This window comes from Phaenicophaeus curvirostris, chromosome 1 (genome assembly GCF_032191515.1).
Source record: "Phaenicophaeus curvirostris isolate KB17595 chromosome 1, BPBGC_Pcur_1.0, whole genome shotgun sequence".
In the NCBI taxonomy this organism is placed as follows: domain Eukaryota; kingdom Metazoa; phylum Chordata; class Aves; order Cuculiformes; family Cuculidae; genus Phaenicophaeus; species Phaenicophaeus curvirostris.
In genome coordinates this window covers 61248370-61268004 of record NC_091392.1, presented here as the reverse complement: position 1 = coordinate 61268004, position 19635 = coordinate 61248370, and the positions used below count along the sequence as shown (strand labels likewise).

The 19635-nt window shown below is 41.9% G+C and overlaps 1 protein-coding gene across 2 annotated transcripts; it reads left to right on the top strand.

Moving 5' to 3' along the window:
* On the top strand, positions 1-18974 carry NFYB (nuclear transcription factor Y subunit beta). 2 transcript variants are annotated; one of them, XM_069859828.1, is made up of 8 exons: positions 13-141; positions 4836-4955; positions 10625-10718; positions 11216-11346; positions 13117-13314; positions 15670-15751; positions 18460-18539; positions 18752-18974. In XM_069859828.1, exons 2-8 carry the CDS (start codon positions 4920-4922, stop codon positions 18782-18784), a joined length of 654 nt encoding a protein of 217 aa, XP_069715929.1. In that variant the 5' UTR covers positions 13-141; positions 4836-4919; the 3' UTR covers positions 18785-18974. The 2 variants fall into 2 exon arrangements, with proteins under 2 accessions (XP_069715938.1, XP_069715929.1); XM_069859837.1 differs by lacking the exon at positions 4836-4955 and having other exon boundaries at positions 1-141.
* The last annotated feature ends 661 nt before the right edge of the window (positions 18975-19635 follow it).

Below are 19635 nucleotides of genomic sequence, written 5' to 3'. Positions count from 1 at the left end.
GCGGCGGGGTAGGCGGCGCGGAGGGAGGGCGGCCGGGCTGCGGGAAGCGGGGCTCCGCGCTGGGACTGGTTCCTTCGCAGCCATTTTCTGTCCAACCAAACAGCCGATTTGCGGAGGGAGCCAACCAGGGCCGCACTGGAGGTTTGTGCCTGGCTCCGGCCAATGATTGGTAACCGGTTCTACTGCAGGCTCGAATGAAATGTCCGTCTCCCTCCACGGGCCCCGGCGCTGCCGCCGCGACGCCGCTGAGGGGACCAGGAAGTGGGGGGCGGCGGCGGCGCCCGGGCCCGCGCCTCGCTTTGTGCGGCCGGGGGAGCCGGAGCCGGAGCTGAGGCCGGGGAGGGAGGGCGGGGGGGGAGGTGTGGGGGGCGAGCGCCCGGCCCGCGCCTCGCTTTGTGCGGCCGGGGCTGGGGACTCCGGGGCGGCCGCGCCTCGCTCCGTGCGGGCCGAGCTGGGGGGAGCGGGGGCATCGCGCCTCGCTCCGTGCGGGGGGGGGGCGTCCTCGCGCCTCGTTCTATGCGGGGGATTTGGATTGGGGTGGGGTGGTGCGCGCGCCGCGTTGTGAGCCCGCGGGAAGCCGCGCGCCTCGCTCTGAGGGAGCGGGGGCCTCGATCCGTGCCGGGAGGGGGGTGGGTGGGTTTGTTTCTTATCAGGGGTGGCGGGGCGCCTGGTGATCTTCCCCCCCACCGCCCCCCTGCTCCGCCGTGCGAGGAGGTGCCCGGCCCCGGCTCCATTTTGCGGCCTAGGCCGGGGCTGGAGGCGCCGCTGCCCCCGGTGACCCCGTGGGGTGCAGGGCTGGGAAGGGTCCGGGGCCGGAGGCAGCGCTTCCCTGGGGATATGGGGAAGGAAAGCGTGGGGAGTGGGGGGTGTGGATAGGGTGGCCTTCTAGCTGTGTGCTGTGGCCAGTTCTGGAGTCCCCAGCGTAGGGATATGGAGCCGCTGGTATAGGGCCGGAGGAGGGAGGCCATGGAGATGACCCGGTCGCAGGGCAGGACCAGCTCTGCTGTTAGGACAGGCTGAGAGAGTTGGGGTTGTTCGGACTGGAAAAGAGAAGGCTCTGAGGAGACCTTACAGTGACCTTCCCGTACCTGAAGGGGCTACAGAGAAGCTCGAGAGGGACTGTTTACAAAGGCTTGGAGCAATAGGATGAGGTGGAATGGCATTAGATTGGAAAGGGGAAGATTTAGAGTAGTTATTAGGACGAAATCATTCACTCTGAGGGTGCTGAGGCACTGGCACAGGTTGCCCAGGGAAGCTGTGGCTGCCCCATCCCTTTAAGTGTTTAAGGCCAGGTTCGATGGAGCTTTGAGCAGCCTGGTCTGGTGGGAGGCGTCCCTGCCCATGGCAGGGGGGTTGGAACTGGATGATCTTTAGGGTCCTTACCAACCCAAACCATTCTATGATTCTGCAAGTGACAGGGGGGATGCGGCTTTGTAGCGGCTGCACCTTTCGCCGTGAGGGGGGGGGGCTCTGCTCCCTTTTATCTCGGCCCGTGCAGCACCGCAGCATGCAGAGCCCCCTCCCCTCGCTGCGGGAACGAGAGGCCCCAGCCCCAAGTTGACCCCCGCCACCCGTGTTTCTACTGTGATCGAAATTTCGTGGAAGGCTTGGGGGTGTTTTGTTGGGATAAGGAGTATAGAACACACCTCAAATGCAGTGTTCAGTTTTGGGCCCCTCAACTTGAAGGACGTTGTGGTGTTGGAGCGCATGCAGAGAAGGGCAGTGAAGCTCGTCAAGGGGCTGGAGAACAAGTCTTATGAGGAGCAGGTGAGGGAACTGGAGTTGTTTAGTCTATGGAAAAGGAAGCTGAGGGGAGATCTTACTTATTGCCGTCTACAGCTACCTCAGAGGAGATTGTGGCGAGGTGGGTGTTGGTCTCTTCTCCCAAATGACAGGCGATAGGACAAGAAGGAATGGCCTCAGGTTTCACCAGGGGAGGTTCAGATTAGACATTAGGAAAAATTTCTTCACTGAAAGGGTTATCAAGTACTGGAAAAAGCTGCCTAAGGGAGTGGTTGAGTCACCTTCCCTAGAGCTGTTTAAAAGTTGGGCAGAGGAGGTGCTCAGGGTTAGGGTTTAGTATTGGATAGGTATGGTTGGACTTGATTTCAAAGGTCTTTTCCAACGGAACGATTCTATGAGAGTTTCCATGTTACGGTGTGGGTACCTGAGTTGGGGCATGGGGCTTTCTGGGGGAGGAATACAAGGCAGTGGTCTGTAGGAGTTGTTGTCCCAAATCTACAGGAGGATTTTGGCTAAAAGCTCCCAGCCAGCGGGCAGGTACAGGTGTGCAACCTTTCCTGCTCACGTTTATGGGAGTCCACCTGATCCAGCATGGAAGTTGAAGCCAAGGTGATTTACAATAAAGTTGCTGTATAACTGGGAATGTGTTGCCTTATTTGATTGGGAAAAAAAAAAGAGTCACAATAGATGAGGTGTCTTGGAACACAGGCGAGCTAAGTGCAAGGAAGACTTTGAGGCTATTTGAGGTTTGCCCCCCATGCCCCTGCACTGGCAGCTGTTGCACAGTTGAAGGACGTGAAATGAGAGAGTGAGATCAATCGGCTGGCACGGCCAAGCACCGTTGACGGCTTGTCCTGTAACACATGACAGGTAGGAGAGAGATGGAGCTTTGCCATTCTCCACTCTACACAACTTTTGTATGTTTGGCAGCTGTTCTCAGGCATACTTCTGCGTGGTTCTGTCCATCAGTTACATAGTTGGTGGTCCTGAAGAGTGTTGTGTAGGTTATTCACAGACAAATTGAAAAATTAAAAACAAAAGATGTGTACCAGTAATGTTTCTGCAGGCATAAGATACACTGGTTAAAGAAACCTTCCTAGGTCCTGCTGTAGTATGTCAGTGATAGAAAATCAGTCAATCCCTAGCTTTACCAACTTCTTCAAGGCTTAACCAAAAAGATTTTGTTCTACAAAGAACTGTCATGTGAAAACCACCTAGTTGCTTAATTGCTTTTGGGAGGGCAAAATAATATATAATAGTGACTCAAACACTTCTAGGCAGTGAAGGATGTGGAAACCTGGATTTCATTCCTGAATGGGCTCTCTTACGTGTAAGTGTCTTGCTGGTAGATGGAAGTTATTGTTAATAAAAAAAATATTGTAGGTTTCTCAAAAGAAACTCAGGCAAAATAGCAGCAAAAAGCAAAATGGAAGGAGCTACTTTGGGAATTATTCACAGTCTGGTTTTAATTGGCTTGCAGGAATAGTTAAGTTGTTATGCATAATCATTAGCATAGTGTTCCTAAACAGTAAGCTTAGCGATTCCTTTTTTTTTTGTCTTTGCTTATGGCATGACAGTTATAACATTAAGAGAGGATCCATTTGTAATTCTCTGGGAGACACAGGATGGTTTAATCTGAAACATTATTTATGAAGTCTGTGAAAGTTGCTTATGCTCTGCATTAAGTGACTGATTATATGTGGTCTTGGCTACTAGCATTTACAGCTATGAAGTTGTATTTGAAAGAAGTTGGAAATAATGGATATTAATCCCTAGGCTTTAATATTTGACAATTACAGCAGTTAAAAGTTTAATAGATAACCTCTTGTTTGTGGTAATAATTACACAAGGGAAGGCAGTGTACAGAAATCGAGGGAGAAAGATTGTTCAAGGTACTGTGAAGATATGAAATGCTAAATACTATGAAACTTTTGAAGTCGGATAACTTGCTTTGTCAACATTTCAGAACATCTTGCAAGGTTCTTTCTGTAGTGCTTTCAAATGCAAATCCCTAATGTCACTTCACCTTTAAAATTTTACTTAGAGAGAAACTTTGACTTTCTAGTGCTGAGTTTTGTAATAGTACTTTAAAGGAACAAGGTACTTGGAAATTGATGTTGTACTGGCAGGTTGCTTGTAAAGTGCAAAACATGACTATATACGCTTACTTAACGTGTGAATAACATCAGTATAATAAATCAGCAAATTTGTTAATTTTAACTGAAAATAATGGCCTGGTCTGATCTACCTTTGTGAAACTATAACTTGCCCTGTTGCCTCAGAGAAATAAACTTCTTGACACACTTGGTGTGCTACCACAGTGAAGGAAGAAAGTAATCAACTTAAAAATGTTATCATAGTTATAAAATAAAAAGGCAGGATTTATGGGTTTCTACATTAATGAACAGATAAGCTTAGTATTTCACAAAAAAATAAAAAGTAAAGCATCAGTAATATAATATGAAGAGGTAACACGGGGCTTTCAATTGGTGTTGCAGGAGGGAGGTGCTGGTGCAGTCTGTTCATCACTGCTGTTCTCTTCCAGCTTCTGCAAAAACAACAAAACTGTATCCCTTCATCCATTCATCTCATTTTTTCCCCTCCAGCTTCTCTTTTACTGCCAAAAAAGAAGGCATGGAGACTCATTTTCTCCTGCTTGCTTCGTATCACTGGTGCACTCCTACCTCATGTAAAAATATGTGCATTGTTAGTCCGCCCATGTACACCGCAGATAACCAGGCTAGTGAATGGTTAGCCAGCCTAGTAAGAAGCTACCATGTACTCTAGCACAGCTGGATCTATGTAGAAAGCACCTGTGGCCAGTGATGTCAGGGCTGGTAAGATGAACTGTTAAGTTGACAATACTGGTGCACAGAGAGGGAAGGTGGAAGAGTAAAAAGTCTAAATGGGAGAGTTCCAAGGGAAGGAGTCTGGTACAGCCTAGATGGTAACAAGCCTTAGAGACACTCTTAGGTCCTCTCCACATCAGCCTGTTTCTCCTAGTGGTGTTCTGCTGTGGAGGAAAACAGAATGTGGGAGCTTAGAAGCGCTCGAGATGGAGAGAGACAGTGCAGCATCTGTTTGTGTTCCAGGCGTGTGCTAAGGGGTTTTAACATTACATTTTTATGGATCTGCTGGAATGATGTCCTGTGTCCCCTGAATGCATTTATCAGTTAATGTTTCCTGCTGACAAGACACTGCTTTGCTGCCAGGTGAGAATTTGGTGGGAAATTAGGTTCTTCAGAAGTTGTTGAAAAATAAAAAGAAATTAAAATTGTATTTTCAATTAATTTTTTTTTTTATTTCTGTTTAGGAACATCAAGTAAAGATGCAGGAAGCTCAAATAAAACTTTGTTGTCTATGCTGTTACGTACTGCTTTACAGCATTACATCTCTTGTGATAAGGTGTGGTGCAAAATTAATGTACGATGACTGATCTGGTTACTACCTGCAGCTTTAGTTAACATTTCTATCCTGCGTCTGTGGCAGGGACAACTGTGTGGGAAGTGTACCAAGTACTTCGGTTCATTGCATATCATTTTCTGCTGTCCCTCTTGAAGGGCAGTAGTTTTGGCAGATGTGGAGTCTGTAAATCCTATGTGAAGTACTTAAGTCACAAGAGGCCTTTCGTTTCCCATCAAGGCACTAGTTTTGCAGGTCGTTGCGAGATAACTTCCCATTCCGAAAGCAAAATCTTTTTTCTTTGATTCTATTTTTTTGCTTTTAGACTGATTTTAAGTTCTAGATTCTTCCTCTTCTCAGTCCTAACAGGTCTAAGCTTGCATTCTTCTTTAGTTGTCACTTAGCTGAGCCACTGATACTACTCTCTTAAGAGAGCTCTTAAGATTAAACAGGATGCAAGATATAATTTGAGATAACTGCAATTTTATTAATTCAGTGTAGTATAGATGTATTCTAGAAACAGTTCCAGTTGTGGACAGCTGATGGGAGCATAATTTTTTAAGCACCCTCCACAAAATTTTCTGCGAGATGTAAACCTGCCTATTCATTTGCTTGCATCTTACCACTCAAGTTTTCTTTGATGCCTTGATCTGAAATATTTCTCTTTTAATGTATTTCTCAGGTTAATTTCCCTAAATTGATTAATTTGTATATTCCTAGTAATGTTCTTTTTCATTAGAGAAAAAACAAACAGAAAACCACCACCAGAAGTCTTTGTGCTGCTGCATTCTGTGTTCATGCTTTTTACAATGTATCACTGAATGTTTGCGTTGTGTCTTGTACTTGTTTTTTCTCCTTGGTTCTTGGTAAACATTGGATAGTGACCTGGTCACTTTAAAGACTGAAATGTCACTTTTAATATGCTTAGCTTGTAGTCTTTGTTCAGTCATTATGCGTATGCATGGAGGAGCTTCAGTGTTTTCCTAGTGCTCAAGGCTAAGGATAAGGTAAAACATGTAGCTAAGTGCTTCTTGGAGATGTGCACAATGTGTGCTACTAGACTGATGAAGCCCTCCTCCCTCTTGATTTTGTAGCTGCATAGGTGTAGCAGACACTGATATTGCAGTGTCTGCATGCTGAAATCGTTATGCAGATGGAATATATAGTCTACAAATAGGTACTTTTTTTCAAAGGGAGTTGTAACAGCTCTAGGGGCTAAAGCAAAATCAAAAAAGAGAGGAACCTATTAGGACTGGATTTTCCAGGATTCTGCTGTTGGTGAAATCAAGCATCTACTTCCATCCAAAGAAGTAGCTCTTCCTCTTAAACCTGCCAGTGTCAAGAACTGTTGTCCTTTTAGTCTCTCAGTGGCTGCAGTTACTGTAGGCAGGGTATTGTTTCTGTGCTACATTAGACTGCTGCCTTTTTAGAATAATTTCAGGGACACTGAAAATCTATTTTGTTTTCTGTCTTTGTTTGAAGGGGGTATTAATTAGCTACAGTGTATTGAGAACAGTGTTTTCTCATTTTCTGAGCATTGTATTGTTTTGTGTGTATTACAGGCCCTGTGCTGAGCTGATGATCAGATATGTAGTGATTGACTTGTTTTGAATATCTGAAATTAAAAACTTAATGAATACCGTTATATGTGTATTATGAAATTACTAGGATAGCACTGGCCACTTTTTTCAGCAGTTGTATCATCCAGTGGGCTCAAAGAAATGCTAGTAGAGTGACTATATATTAATTACAGTTGCTCTATTCAGATACCTAGATCTAGATTTAAATTAAATGACAAAATTAAAACTGACTGAAATGCATCCATCGAACTTACTTGGATTCAGGGAGTGTGTAGAGGTGCCTCTCCTTTTCTCAGCACGAGGCCAGCCAAGCACTGGAAGAGCCTCCTGGAGCAGCTGGGCAGGCTCCATCTGTGGAGGTCTTCAAGACAGAGCTGCTCAAGACAAAGCCCCAAGCGACCTTTGAGAAGGAGTTGGATTAAAGGCCTCCAGAGCCCCCTTCCAGACTGAATTGTCTTGTGATCCTGGATTAGGACCTGGTTATGTGAAGCATCGTGCAAAAAGTGTTACGTTGTGTGTAATCCCCTGTCCCAAGATTGTCCCAGCAGCTAAAGATCTTCCTTAAAGTAATACCCACAGAAGTAATTTCAGTTGATGCTAAGCTGCCAGTGTCAGTTTTCTTTATCTGAAACAGATCTGCTCTTTTTCTTTTGCAAGCCTTTTCCTGTCAATTTTGCTAATCGCTGTTTTGATTCATAATGTTGATAAGCTTCCACTCAAATCCTCATTAATTGTGAAATAATACATACTGTGAGTAGACGCGGAAATGTGCACACAGATAAGAATGAAAGCAAAGACAGTACCTAGAGGATACACTAGTCTCACATGGCCAAAACTGTCTGAAGATGCAGCAGAGGTTTAAAAGAGATTCAAGTAGGAACTGCCTTTTGAAGTTAACCTGGGCTAATGAAAGCAGTGTGGTTTCTTAACTAATATTGCTGGGTCTTGGCAATAAAGATTCAGATGGGGTAGCCTGCAGGACGAGTGATCAGAAACAAGTGGGTTACCACATCACTGCAGCAATATTAAAGAACATTGCAATCCTGAAAGAAGGAAACTTTTTAGAATATATGTTTCATAGAAGACTGAAAAAAGAGAGGGAAGAAACATCAAGGCATTTAAAATAGTGCTGGGGCTGAGTAAACTTAGTACTTAAAGTTTGTGGAGACCCTGGGTCTGAAATAAATTCTAGTAGAGATCAAAGAGCTGAAACTAAGAACAAGACTGCCAGAAAATCCTAACTTAATTTTGGAGGTAGCATTTGGGATTTACCAGCTGCAGATGTTAATTGCTTCAAATTGCAGAAGGAAAAGAGAGACACAACTCTTTTAATGATGGATGATGTCGGTTTTGGTGATCTTGGTGTGCAGGATTGTGATATCCTTGCGTTGTCATTGCAGTAAGCTGAGTAAGCAAACTGCAGACCCTTTGGAAAATTGAAAAGCAAAGTTAAATCTCCCAACAAAGGGTCTGCAAAATGCAAACTAAGCGAATTTATGTGAAAGTTGGCACATGGAAGGCTAAAGCTTAAAATGCTGCCCTTCTGTTGGGAAGAGCTGCTGCTGCGTTAAGAAGTGAGACCGTTTACAGAAGCACATCAAAAGGGACCAAAAGTGGTTTAAAAGAAGCAGTGCATGTAATATTCTGTACAATGAAGAAGAGGTAGAGATTTTTTTCCTCTTTAACAGCTCCTAAGGTTCTGTCCAGCTATTGCAGTATTGCCTTGAGTGTGAGCAGTGCTGGGGTTACATGTGCATCTTTGGCCAAGTGTAGCACCAGATGCTGCCTAAAGGTTTGAAAGCAAACCTCAGCCCTGCAGCCAAAGGCAGAGCACAGATTACAGAGGTTAAATTGCTCGTATTTCTTGGTAGGTGTAAAACAGTATATGATTGCTTCTCTCTCCCTCTTCAGGCTAATGCTTCTGGAAGAAGTGAGCTGCATGGTCTCACCAGCAATGACCATGCAACCCTTTGGCACAGAGGTTATTTTCCAAAGACACTCTGGTACCTGCGCAGCTGGTGTAGGTCAGTGAGTGAACTGAGCCGGGTTCTGTCACCTGCGGGGGCTTGCCAGTAAGGCAGGCTGCTCAGGTTGGAAACAGCTGAGGTTGGAAGGGAGGAGGATAGGAAGTGCTGATCCAGAGAAGCAACTGAATGAAGTATAGAATGGGAATGGAAGAGCCAATTTTCTAGCAAACAGGTAAATAAGCAAATGCTAACAAAGCTGTTTGTTAAACATAGGAAAGAAAATTTGGGGCAAAGGCAAATCTAGTGCTGTGCTTCTAAATGTGTAAAACCAAAAATCTTTGGATTGGTCTGCCAGTGTTGAAAGAGTTTGCATGCGCTGGAAACCCTTCTCCTTCCCTAATTTTTGCATTGTTTACTCTCTGCAAAATAAGCTTTATTAAAGCATGTGACTTCAAAAACACAGCCTTACCTGTGGAAAAACAAAAGGTATTTTGGAAGGATGGGAGCTTAATATCCTGCAAAAGTTTATTTTTAATATACTAATTTTCAAGACGGAAATGGAAGGAAGTCAAGGTTGTCCAAAAGTTTTAAAAAGCTCAGGGCTTAAATTGAAACTTAGGTTTAGCACTGCTGAAATAGCTGCTTTTGAAAGTGAAACTGTTGTCTGCCATGATTCTTGATAGATCAGAGCTTTCTACGGAGCGCCTGGTGATAGTGCTTAAGGAAACTTGTTATTCCTGTAAAAAGGCAAAATGTGATATGGTAACAGGTTACATGGGCTGAAGTATTTGCTGTTGCAAGAAAGCAAATATTCTCTGTGTATGCGTGTTGTGTATGGTGGGTGCAGAAGGCAACGATGTGTTGAGTTGCTGTTGTGGCAATTTCTCACTGAGGAGGTGTGAACTTCCAAGGGGCGTAGGAAGCATCTTCACCTCTTCATCTCTGCAGAACGAGGAGGTGCAGTACATGCCATGTCTCTGAGCAGTGAGACAGGAGGCTGCTGAGGAGCTTCTGGACCACAGCCTCTCTTTGGAGCAGCACTGTAAGACCCATTTACTCATTCACAAAGCAGGTTTTCTGGCAAACGTTAAGACTTACCAGCAAATGGCTGCTGGTGGTCTTAGTAGTTTTGCCCTGTTGGAAGGGGGAAGGCAGGAAGGGCAGGCTTCTCCCAGACTGCTCCATCTGAAATGTGGTCAGTGCCTCCTGGGACAAAGGTCCCTAGCCAGGAAGGGAAGTGGTGACTTTTTTGGCTTATCTCTTTCTCCTGGCATTCAAATTGCCCTTGTCACCACATCTCTAAAGCCCAAAGGAGAAGAATTCTTGTTGGCCACCATGTAAGAATATTTTGAGAGGAGCACTGAAGGATGCCCAGAGGACCGGGGGAAGCAAAGGAAAGCATGACTTGGAAGGCATCTAGGAGTGACTGGTGCCTCGGGGAGGAGGAGGATGCAGAGCTGGTCCTGAGGTCTAGCTAGGAGAAGTTTGTTGGTAGTCTTGACAAAAGCTGTTTGGGTGAAGGGTAGAGGTGAGTGAAGGATGCAGTCTGTGTCATAATTGTAGTTAAAGCATTCAGCGAGCAGTGGGCTGGTGTTGAGGTTTGAGGGTTGCTCCGAGAACGAGATTCCTGGTCAGACTCTCATGGGCACAGCACAAGATTGCTGTCTGTGTGCTGCATGAACCAAATGTTTCTGTGTGCAGCCTGTGCCTCCGGATGAGTTTTTGGGGAAGCTTTGCAGAAGTTTCACTACTTCTACTGCCAGTAAAGCTCAATAGCAAGAGAGAGGATGCTGTTCTCAAATGACAAAATAGTTTAAACTATGACACTCATTTATATAGAGTATAAGTTGGTTACAGTGCTTTTTTTTCAGCAGTAGCTGCACTTAATGGTATAACAAACGTACTTGAAAGGTTTCTTTCTTCTATTTATAGATGGATGGTGATAGCTCCACAACGGATGCTTCTCAGTTAGGAATTGCTGGAGATTACATGGGTGGCAGCCATTATGTGATACAGCCTCATGAGGGTAAGAAATGTTACAGTAGATGTTACATTTCACTCTGGATGTATATAATCTCTATTTCCTTCCAGTTCTTGTATAGTTCTCTGCTATCTTCTCTCAAGCTAAGAATTTGCAATTGTTTGTATCCATAATGCCTCACTACATAAAACATTTTTTCTGCAGTCTGAAGGTGGATTTTTCCATGTTGACACCGAGTCCTTCAGGGTGATAACAAAAAAAAAAAGATGTCCTAGGAAACAGTTTGTATTTTGACATGATGTTAAAAGTGCTTGGTGTCCAGCAGCCAACATACGTTTCTTTATGTTCACAATATAAATATCATATTGAACACTCGTAAAGGTACTCTGGTGTTACATCTATTTCTTAAATTATTTCCGCAGTGTTAATAGACAGGGTTTTCAAGAGTTCTTCATCCTTCAGACTAGGATTTTAAACTTGATTTAATTCTTGCCTGCTGTCTGTCAAATATGATTTCTGTTAACTTTTCTTTATTTCATTAGACACAGAGGACAGCATGAATGATCATGAAGATACAAATGGCTCAAAAGAGAGTTTTAGAGAACAAGATATATATCTTCCAATTGCAAATGTGGCAAGGATAATGAAAAATGCCATACCTCAAACAGGAAAGGTAACTCTTGTCTGGTAAAGAAGTCATGTTAATGAGTTTTATTCCATCCTCTGGGCTTGAGCTGGTAGAACAATACCTTTTTCCAAATGATCCTGGTTTATTGGAGAAAAGCCTTTTTTAAAACTAAAAAACCCAACACAAACCTTAGGCTTCTGAAAGCTTTTAATAACTACTGTAACTGGAGTATCCACAGTTCATAGGGCTTTCAAGAGCTTGCTTTTTCTGAGATGTTTTCTCTGCAGTTACTGTAACAGGTCAGATTTGGTGACAATGCTCTATTAGTAAGAATCTTTTCAATGCAATTCTCTTATGAAATTTAATCTGCATTTATTGACATGTATAACATTTTGAATAAGCAAGTGAACCATTTTGGATGAAATAAAAAGCCATTCCTCATCCTGATTAGTCTTCCAAATCTTCACCTGTCCAACTGCCCAAATGACCTAAGAAGTCTGCCTTATACCACATAAGAGATAAGGCCAGATACTGAAAGACTTATTTTATTTCTTACTTTTGAGTGTAGACGTTTTGATCCATTCTGCTGAGCAGAATGTGATTGTATAAGCGTTTGACGATTCTACTTGGTCATCTTTAAACCTTTTCAGGGCTCCTCTTACTTGCTGTTTCTCTATTGTATTCCACTACAGTTCCTGCCCCAGTAACATTTCCTCTGGCTAAAGCTGATTTCTTTTTTTGAGCTCACTCTAAATAGAAGCAAGACATAATTTACTTGCATCTGCTTGTACTTTCATAAGTGTTCAGGGCTTTCTGGAGATCTGGGTGCTACATTTATATCATTGCTGTGAAAATCTCTTCCCTAGTCCATATTGTCATAAATTTTCAGTGATCAAGATGAGATTTTTCTCAAGAATTTTAACATATGGGATGTCAAGTTATCCTGAGAAATCAGGGAGGTTTATATGAAAAACTGCAGGAGAAGCTGCTGTCTGTGTACTTTTGAAAATCTCGCCCAACGTGTCTGAAAATATCGGAGAAACTAGTGAAGATTCTGTATACGGTTACTGTTTCATTATTTTTTTTTTTTTAATACAAATAGGTTCTTCTCTTCTGAAGAATCTTAATTATTGTAATCTTTCAGTTGGCTACTGTCAGCTTCCCAAATAACGAGTAATTCTTGCTGTTGTCTTAAGTCAGGTAAATTACTTTTGTCCAGCCGAAAGCCATAATCAAATTTACTTATTTCATTCTAGCCAGGGGCATATGTTTCTTCATTTGAGTTTTCATTGGGAAAACTCATAGCAGAATATTAAAACATTAGAGAGTCTTGCTGCTAGGCATATATTATAGTCCCTGAATCTGGTCAGGGTAAAAAGCACTTGTCATTAACAGACTTGTGGGAATGTACTGTGCAGTGGGGCTGGAGCTGCCGGGCCTACTTAAAGGAAGTGGTCTAAGACATCATATTGGACGGATTTAAAGAGGAGGCATAGGTAAGCAAAGTAGGCAAAACTGAGATGCATCTGTATGTAAAACTGTGTTCAGAACATAGTTATGACTTTGGAAGATCTTGGCAATTGGCTGTGCTGCTTGAAATAGTAACACTTAGCACAGCTGCAATATGATTTTAACCTTACATGGAGCAGTGTTAGCAATGATGACATCCAGGGGTTCCCTCACATACAGATATTGCCTGAATGAGTATTACCATCAGGTTTTTGGATGTTTCCTTTATCTAGTGATGTTTTGTCGGGTTTTTTTTAATCTTCTTATGTCTTGATCAATCATTTTATGATACCTTTTCCTTACTAGATTGCTAAGGATGCAAAGGAATGTGTGCAAGAGTGTGTAAGTGAATTCATCAGCTTTATAACGTCAGAAGCAAGTGAGAGGTGTCACCAAGAGAAAAGAAAGACCATCAACGGAGAGGATATTCTCTTTGCCATGTCTACCTTGGGGTTCGATAGCTATGTGGAACCTTTGAAGTTATACCTCCAAAAATTCAGAGAGGTTAGTATACACTTCAGTATTTCCTCATATATTTAACCTGGTTGTGTTTACCCTTGGCTCCCTGTCATTGTGATTACATAATGGATAACTTGCACAGTGTCTCACAACTATTGTCAGGGGTTGATGTAGTTTTTAAAAGCATTCCAGACGATATCAAGAGGAAAAGGAGTAAGTAAGCATTTTGATTATACCCGTTAATTCAGAGTACTTAAAGCTTTCAGCTGAATACATTCTCTAATATATTGCTTGGTAGTAAGTCACTTTGTTCTTTAAAGGTGCCTATTAAGAGTACTTAATTCAATCTTTGGGTTCAGTCAATAAAACTGTACTAGACTGCATCCTCTGAAGAAGTGGCCTAATGCCTGTTGTTTGTCTGGGCTTCGGGTCTGCCAAAGAAAAACTTGAGTTTTTTTATGTCAGTATTCTACGTGAATCATTTCACCTGCTTCAGTTTTTTTTATTAATCGGTTTTTTTAGCTTTTGATACCTGGTACATGCTAAGCATGTGATCCAAGCAGTTTAACTTAGCTCTTCTCTAGCATAAAGTGACTTTTTTTTTTTTTCCTGGCAATTTAAACTTTTCCAAAAAGAAGTTGCTACTGCTTGGGTTTTTTGTTATGGTCCCCCATTCCCCTGCCTCCTGTCTGGAGAACAAACAGAATTATGCTTGCCTGCTTCTTTACTTTGGTGTTCTTTTACCTCAGAATACCAGATTTAACTAAATAAATGAAACATATATTTATCCAGTGACCTCTGGAAAAGAACTTTCTAGGAAAAGAACTTCAAGCAGATTATTGTGTTTAGGCTTTTTAAATGTGAATCTTTATGTTGGTATGGCTGCTTGATTTTGCTGGCATGAGTGAGGCTGGTATGTCCAAATTGGCAGTGCTGCAGATAAAGATGTTCTTCAGACTTTATTTGTTCTGTAAACTTAAGGTTTTTTAATTAATGGGGTCAGACTTGCTAGTGATATTTAATTCACTGATAGCACTTGACGCTCCCCCTTCCCAGAAGGTCATTTTCTGTGCAAATTGAGTAACAGGAGGTGTAATCTTGAAGTACTAATATGTGCTATCTTTTTCCAGTTCTGCATAGTATTTGCATGTGTCATCTAAGTGCTGTGTATGCTTTAATTAAAAAATGCAAGTAGTAGCTAAATAGTTTCAGTACTTCTGGTAAGGCCTGAAGTGGGTCTATGCTGCTGCCATTCTGAAGTGACCATTTTTGCAGGTACATGTGCTGTGATATCAGAGCAGTGGGATTGGGTTTTTATAGGATGAATGAATTGGGTGGTTTTGCTCATCAGTATTGAACCTCCGTTCCAGCTAGTTCTGTTTTCAGGGTACCATATAGAGTGAAATATTTGTTTCCTAGCTTAGTGTTCAGTCTACAACGAACAGTTGCAGAGGGCTAGAGCACCTGTGCTGAGGGAGTTGGGGTTGTTCAGTCTGGTGAAGAGATGGCTTGGGGGAGATCTTATAACAGCAGTCCAGTATCTGCAGCGGGGCTTACAGGAAAGCTGGGGAGGGACTTTTTACAAGGGCTTGGAGTGATAGGACAAGGGGGAATGGCTTTCACTTGGAAGGGGGAAGATTTAGATTAGACATTAGGAAGAAATTCTTCATGATGAGGAACTGGAACAGGTTGCCTAGGGAAGCTGTGGATGCATCCTCCCTGGAAGTGTTCAAGGCCAGATTGGATGATCTGGTGGGAGGTGTCCCTGCCAATGGCTGGGGGGTTGGAACTGATCTTTAGGTCCCTTCCAACCCAAAGAATTCTGATTCTATGATTGTTTTCTTAGATGGCCTTAAGTAATGGCATAGAGCATCAAACTTCATGTCTAGAACTGCATGCAGATGACTGGGAGCCTTGGCTGATATCCTTTCTGCCTGTAATCTTTGATCTGGGAAAAGAAATCCAATATCTTAGTTTTAAATGTCAGCCCTTAGTTGTATGATGATGGCACTACCTTGGGGTTGGTGAGCAAATGTTGCATGTTCTTGGTAGTTCTGAGTTTCTGTGGTTTCTTGTAAATTCTTTTAACTGCTCCTTCTGGATTACTTCAAATTTTCAACTTTCTGCAGAAGTTGAAAGACTTTCTTACAACTACACAATCCTAGTTTCAGAGTTTTTCAGAGGAGTATAGCTAAGATAAAAAACACCCTTCATATATTCTTGTACTATGCACATTCTCTAATCCAATAGTTTTATAGTTCTTGGATTTCAAAATCAGCTACTGCACAGTGACTCTTCTGCAAGTTTCAAACCTTGGCTAGGGCTTCTGGGACCTTGAAACAATCTCAAGCAAACTATACTCTAACACAAATTCTTTATTTTTTTTTAATTTCTCTCCAGGCAATGAAAGGAGAAAAGGGAATTGGGGGAACAGTTACAACTGGAGATGGTCTAAGTGAGGAGCTCACAGAGGAAGCATTTAGTAAGTAACATGTTTTAATTTATTATATTATTACTATGCCTTTCCTAAAAACAGCAGTTCCTTTAGTCATCAGAATTCTTACTTGACTGGACTGGCCACATGTTATACCTGTGATTTCATTTAAGGTGTCTAGAGGACAACCTGTGCTCAGATAAACCCCTCCTAGTCAGCGGAATTTATGGTCAGAATGAAGTAATGCAGGGATAACACACATCTCCATATAATTCTAAAACAGTTAGTGTTTTTTTAATTCAAAAGAATGCAGAGACTGGCTACTAAAAAGTATAGGGCAAGGAGTCTTATATGCAGTCACTGTAGTTTTTCATCCTTATGCAGTGAATTAAACCCTGAGTCTTGTTGGCACTTTGCATTGGTTTTGTTGATGTTGGATTTTTTTGTGTAGTCTTCATCTTGGTTTTTAAAGGTTTTGGGCTGGTCATCTTGAAGCTGATACAAGAAAAATTAGGCGGTAAAGTCTTGGTCATACCTATTGATAGATTATTTTTTCAAGTAGCTGATAAGTCTTCTGTTTAAAATTATTGGTAAACTACTGAACCAGCAAAAATTCACAGCGTGAGGACACAAATGACCTATTCAGGGTCTGAAACACACTTTGCTTCCAGTATGATGACTTTGGTCAGTCAGTACAGACTCTTCCGTTCTCTCCTAGCCTGGAAGTTAAGCTCATAAAAATGGCTGGAAATTAAGAATCTAAACCTAAATATTACAGTGAACTTACAGAAAACTTTATTTTAAAAAATGCGATTTTAGTTTTGCAATTAGTCATTAGGCAATGCAAATAGTAAAATCTTATCCATACTCACTCCTATGTAATAGCTCCGGTGGTTCAGAAGTAATAAGATGCTAGCACAGCTATAGGCCCTAAACTTGATCTTCGATAGGTTGTAAATGATTTCTGGATTGCAGCTATTGGTACTCTGTCCATCTTGGAAGCTTCTCAAATCAATATATAGAAATTGTTCTAAAAGCTTTGGTTTCTATATATTCTGATTTGTACTTTGGGCATTTAAACTGCAGCTCAAGAGTTGAGGGAGAATAGAGAGTTGGAAACTTCTTTTGTCTGTGTCTAGTATCTTGTTTTGTATCAGCAAAGAGGCAAATTCACAAGAAGTTTCTCCTCTGGATTCTCATGCTCCATTTAGCCAGAGTACAAAGCCCACCAGAAAGTGGAAACCAGAAAAAAAGGAATCCCCTTACGTCTGTGGATCCTCTGTTCCCTTCCCAAATTTGATATGGTCCCTATTAAAAGGCAGAAGGTTGAAGATCTCCTAACCACACGTTCAAATATCTCAGGCCTGGGAACCCCAAGTGCTCTATAAAATAAGCCTTAATTTGCTGTGATTTGAAAAGAGCAGCTCAGGAAGCAAGTATTAAGTCTTGGCAGGATGCAGAGCACATGTTGCAGTAGTTGGAATGATGGTCTCTCTGCAGGACTAGCAGTAATAACTGTGGCAAAGCACTTAGCTCTTTGTCTTAGCCTAATGCCAGGGCAGGTGAGCAGCCTGGCATTAAACTGTGCTGGATGTGAAACATGCATGTGGAAGGGCAGCAAAATCATGGACCTGCCAGAGCCACTTCTCAATACGATCTTAATGCATCTTTAACTTGCAAATAAAGTATTTGAAAGTTACAAAGTGGTGGGGCAATGATTAAAAATGCAACAAAAGCCCCATAAGCATCAGCTTTCAAATGAAAACTGTTCAGATTGTGCTGTTTTGAGAAGTTTTATGAGTTATACCTCTTGTTTATAAGTTTATGAAGTACGATATGCTGCAGAAAGAAAAAAGTCCCATTGTTTCTCTCCTAGCAGAGAATGTTCTGCTACAGTAATGTAACTTAAAAAAAAGTGTTTTGCAGCTTTACTTCCAAGTAGCAGTTGTAACGTACCTACTCTAGATGTCACAAGAGCTCAATGTACACATTATTGTAAAGGTTTATTTTAGTGTCACACCTTGTGTTGTCTCTCTCTAAATCTCAGAAGTACTATTTACTCTGTTGGCCCCCTCTCAACTGCATGGAAGAGCTCTTGTGTGTACTGCGCAGGGCATGCTGAAGTTGTCTAGTGCAACGTCAGGTCTTTGGCTTCCTATCAGTAACTTTGCTGCTAGCAGGGCCTTATTTGTCATTGCCTGCCTGTTCATCTCTGCTGCCTTCCATGCAACTTCCATGTTATGGAGTTCCTGATGGATCCCATTTTATAAAGCGGTGCTATATTTACATTGACTTCCTCATGCACATATATGTTTAAGTGCTAACCTTATGTCTAAACAAAACAAACTGAATTCCCCAGGTTTCTCGGGATATTGAATGCTGGAGATTGCTTTTTCAGGCGTCAGGATGGCAAGCTCCATTCCATTTGCCAGCACACAGCTGTGTGTGTTCTGCTTCAGATAGGTACAGGGGAAGAACAAGGCTTACAGGTTATCTGATGCAGAGTTAATTTGAATCTTTTTTTTTTCTTAAGTGCTAATGGGAATAAATTTGTTTACTTTTAACAGTAACAATCACAACTGCACAGATTGTGGGATGGTAGCCCCTGAGGGATGGTAGCCCTCGGGAGCGGAACTGCTCCATAGCCCCCAAGTGGACCATAACTAAATATCATTTAATGGTGACAGACACATCAAACAAGGCTCCATGTATCGTGCAGTTCCCATCTGACTTTCTTAAAATGCTCTTTCTTTCAGCTAACCAGTTGCCAGCAGGCTTAATAACAACAGACGGCCAACAGCAGAATGTTATGGTCTACACAACATCATATCAACAGGTACTGTATCCCATCCCCTACTCTCCCTTCTGCTGCTCAGATTCAGATGCTAATTCAACTCAACTGCCCTGTAATGAAAGATGAGAATGAATTTTATTTAGTCCCTCGGTGACTGTCGTGACGTTCCAACGCTGACTATTTAAGGCTGCTTAGCTGCGGTGAGGTTTCAGAAAAGGTGTGTTTGAATGTAAGCTTGCATTTTCTTTCTCTAGATCTCTGGTGTTCAACAAATTCAGTTCTCATGATTTGAAGAAAACTTTGGATCTGGGAACATAAGGTGGAAAAGCTGTGCATCTCTAACGAAGACGCAGTTTTAATGACTGGTGAAGAGATTTATCTCTTTGTATATTAAATAGCTGTAATGTAGCTACCAGAAAGCTTGACTAATTGAGGTATGAATTCTGACTCAAATCTTTTTCATGATGATTTTAAAAATTGGATTTTAAAGGTATTAAAGTATTTTTGTTTTGTACAAGAGTTTGTTGCTCTGTATAACTCCTGTATGCATTGTATATTGCAATTTATTACTGTCAGAGATTTGTAGACAGTTTCTTATTTTCATATTGAATCGTTACTTTTGTAATTCAGGTAAAAAGCTGGGTTAATTCATGTTTACCCTTTGAATAAAATTGTAAGGGTAAAGTTCATTTTTGAATGCAAGTTGCCTTTATTATAAAGATTGAGTTGGTCTTGATGATGTAACTTGTCTTGCATGACGACCTCAACTGACTTTACATGTCAGGATATTTATTGAACTTTTGAAAGGGACTTTTTCCTCACAAAAGAAGCGGCTCAAAAGAATTGCTGAAGCTGTTTTTTCTAAATGTAATTTCAGAATTAAAAATGAATCAAAACCAACCAATGCTCTGCTACATTTAGAGACTCAGAGCTTATCAGCACTGTTGATGAAAACACTGACTGTGTGCGACACAGGTCTTCATTTCATTTGTTTTTTTCAGTTGCATTAACTCTCCTGAGATGGACTTTGATATATTTAAGGTAGTCTTTGTGCTACTGAAAGTACTCTTCCTTTTTCTGTATGGTTTTTAGCATCCAAAACTTAGAAATTGAGGGGGGAGGGGTGGGATTTTATAGT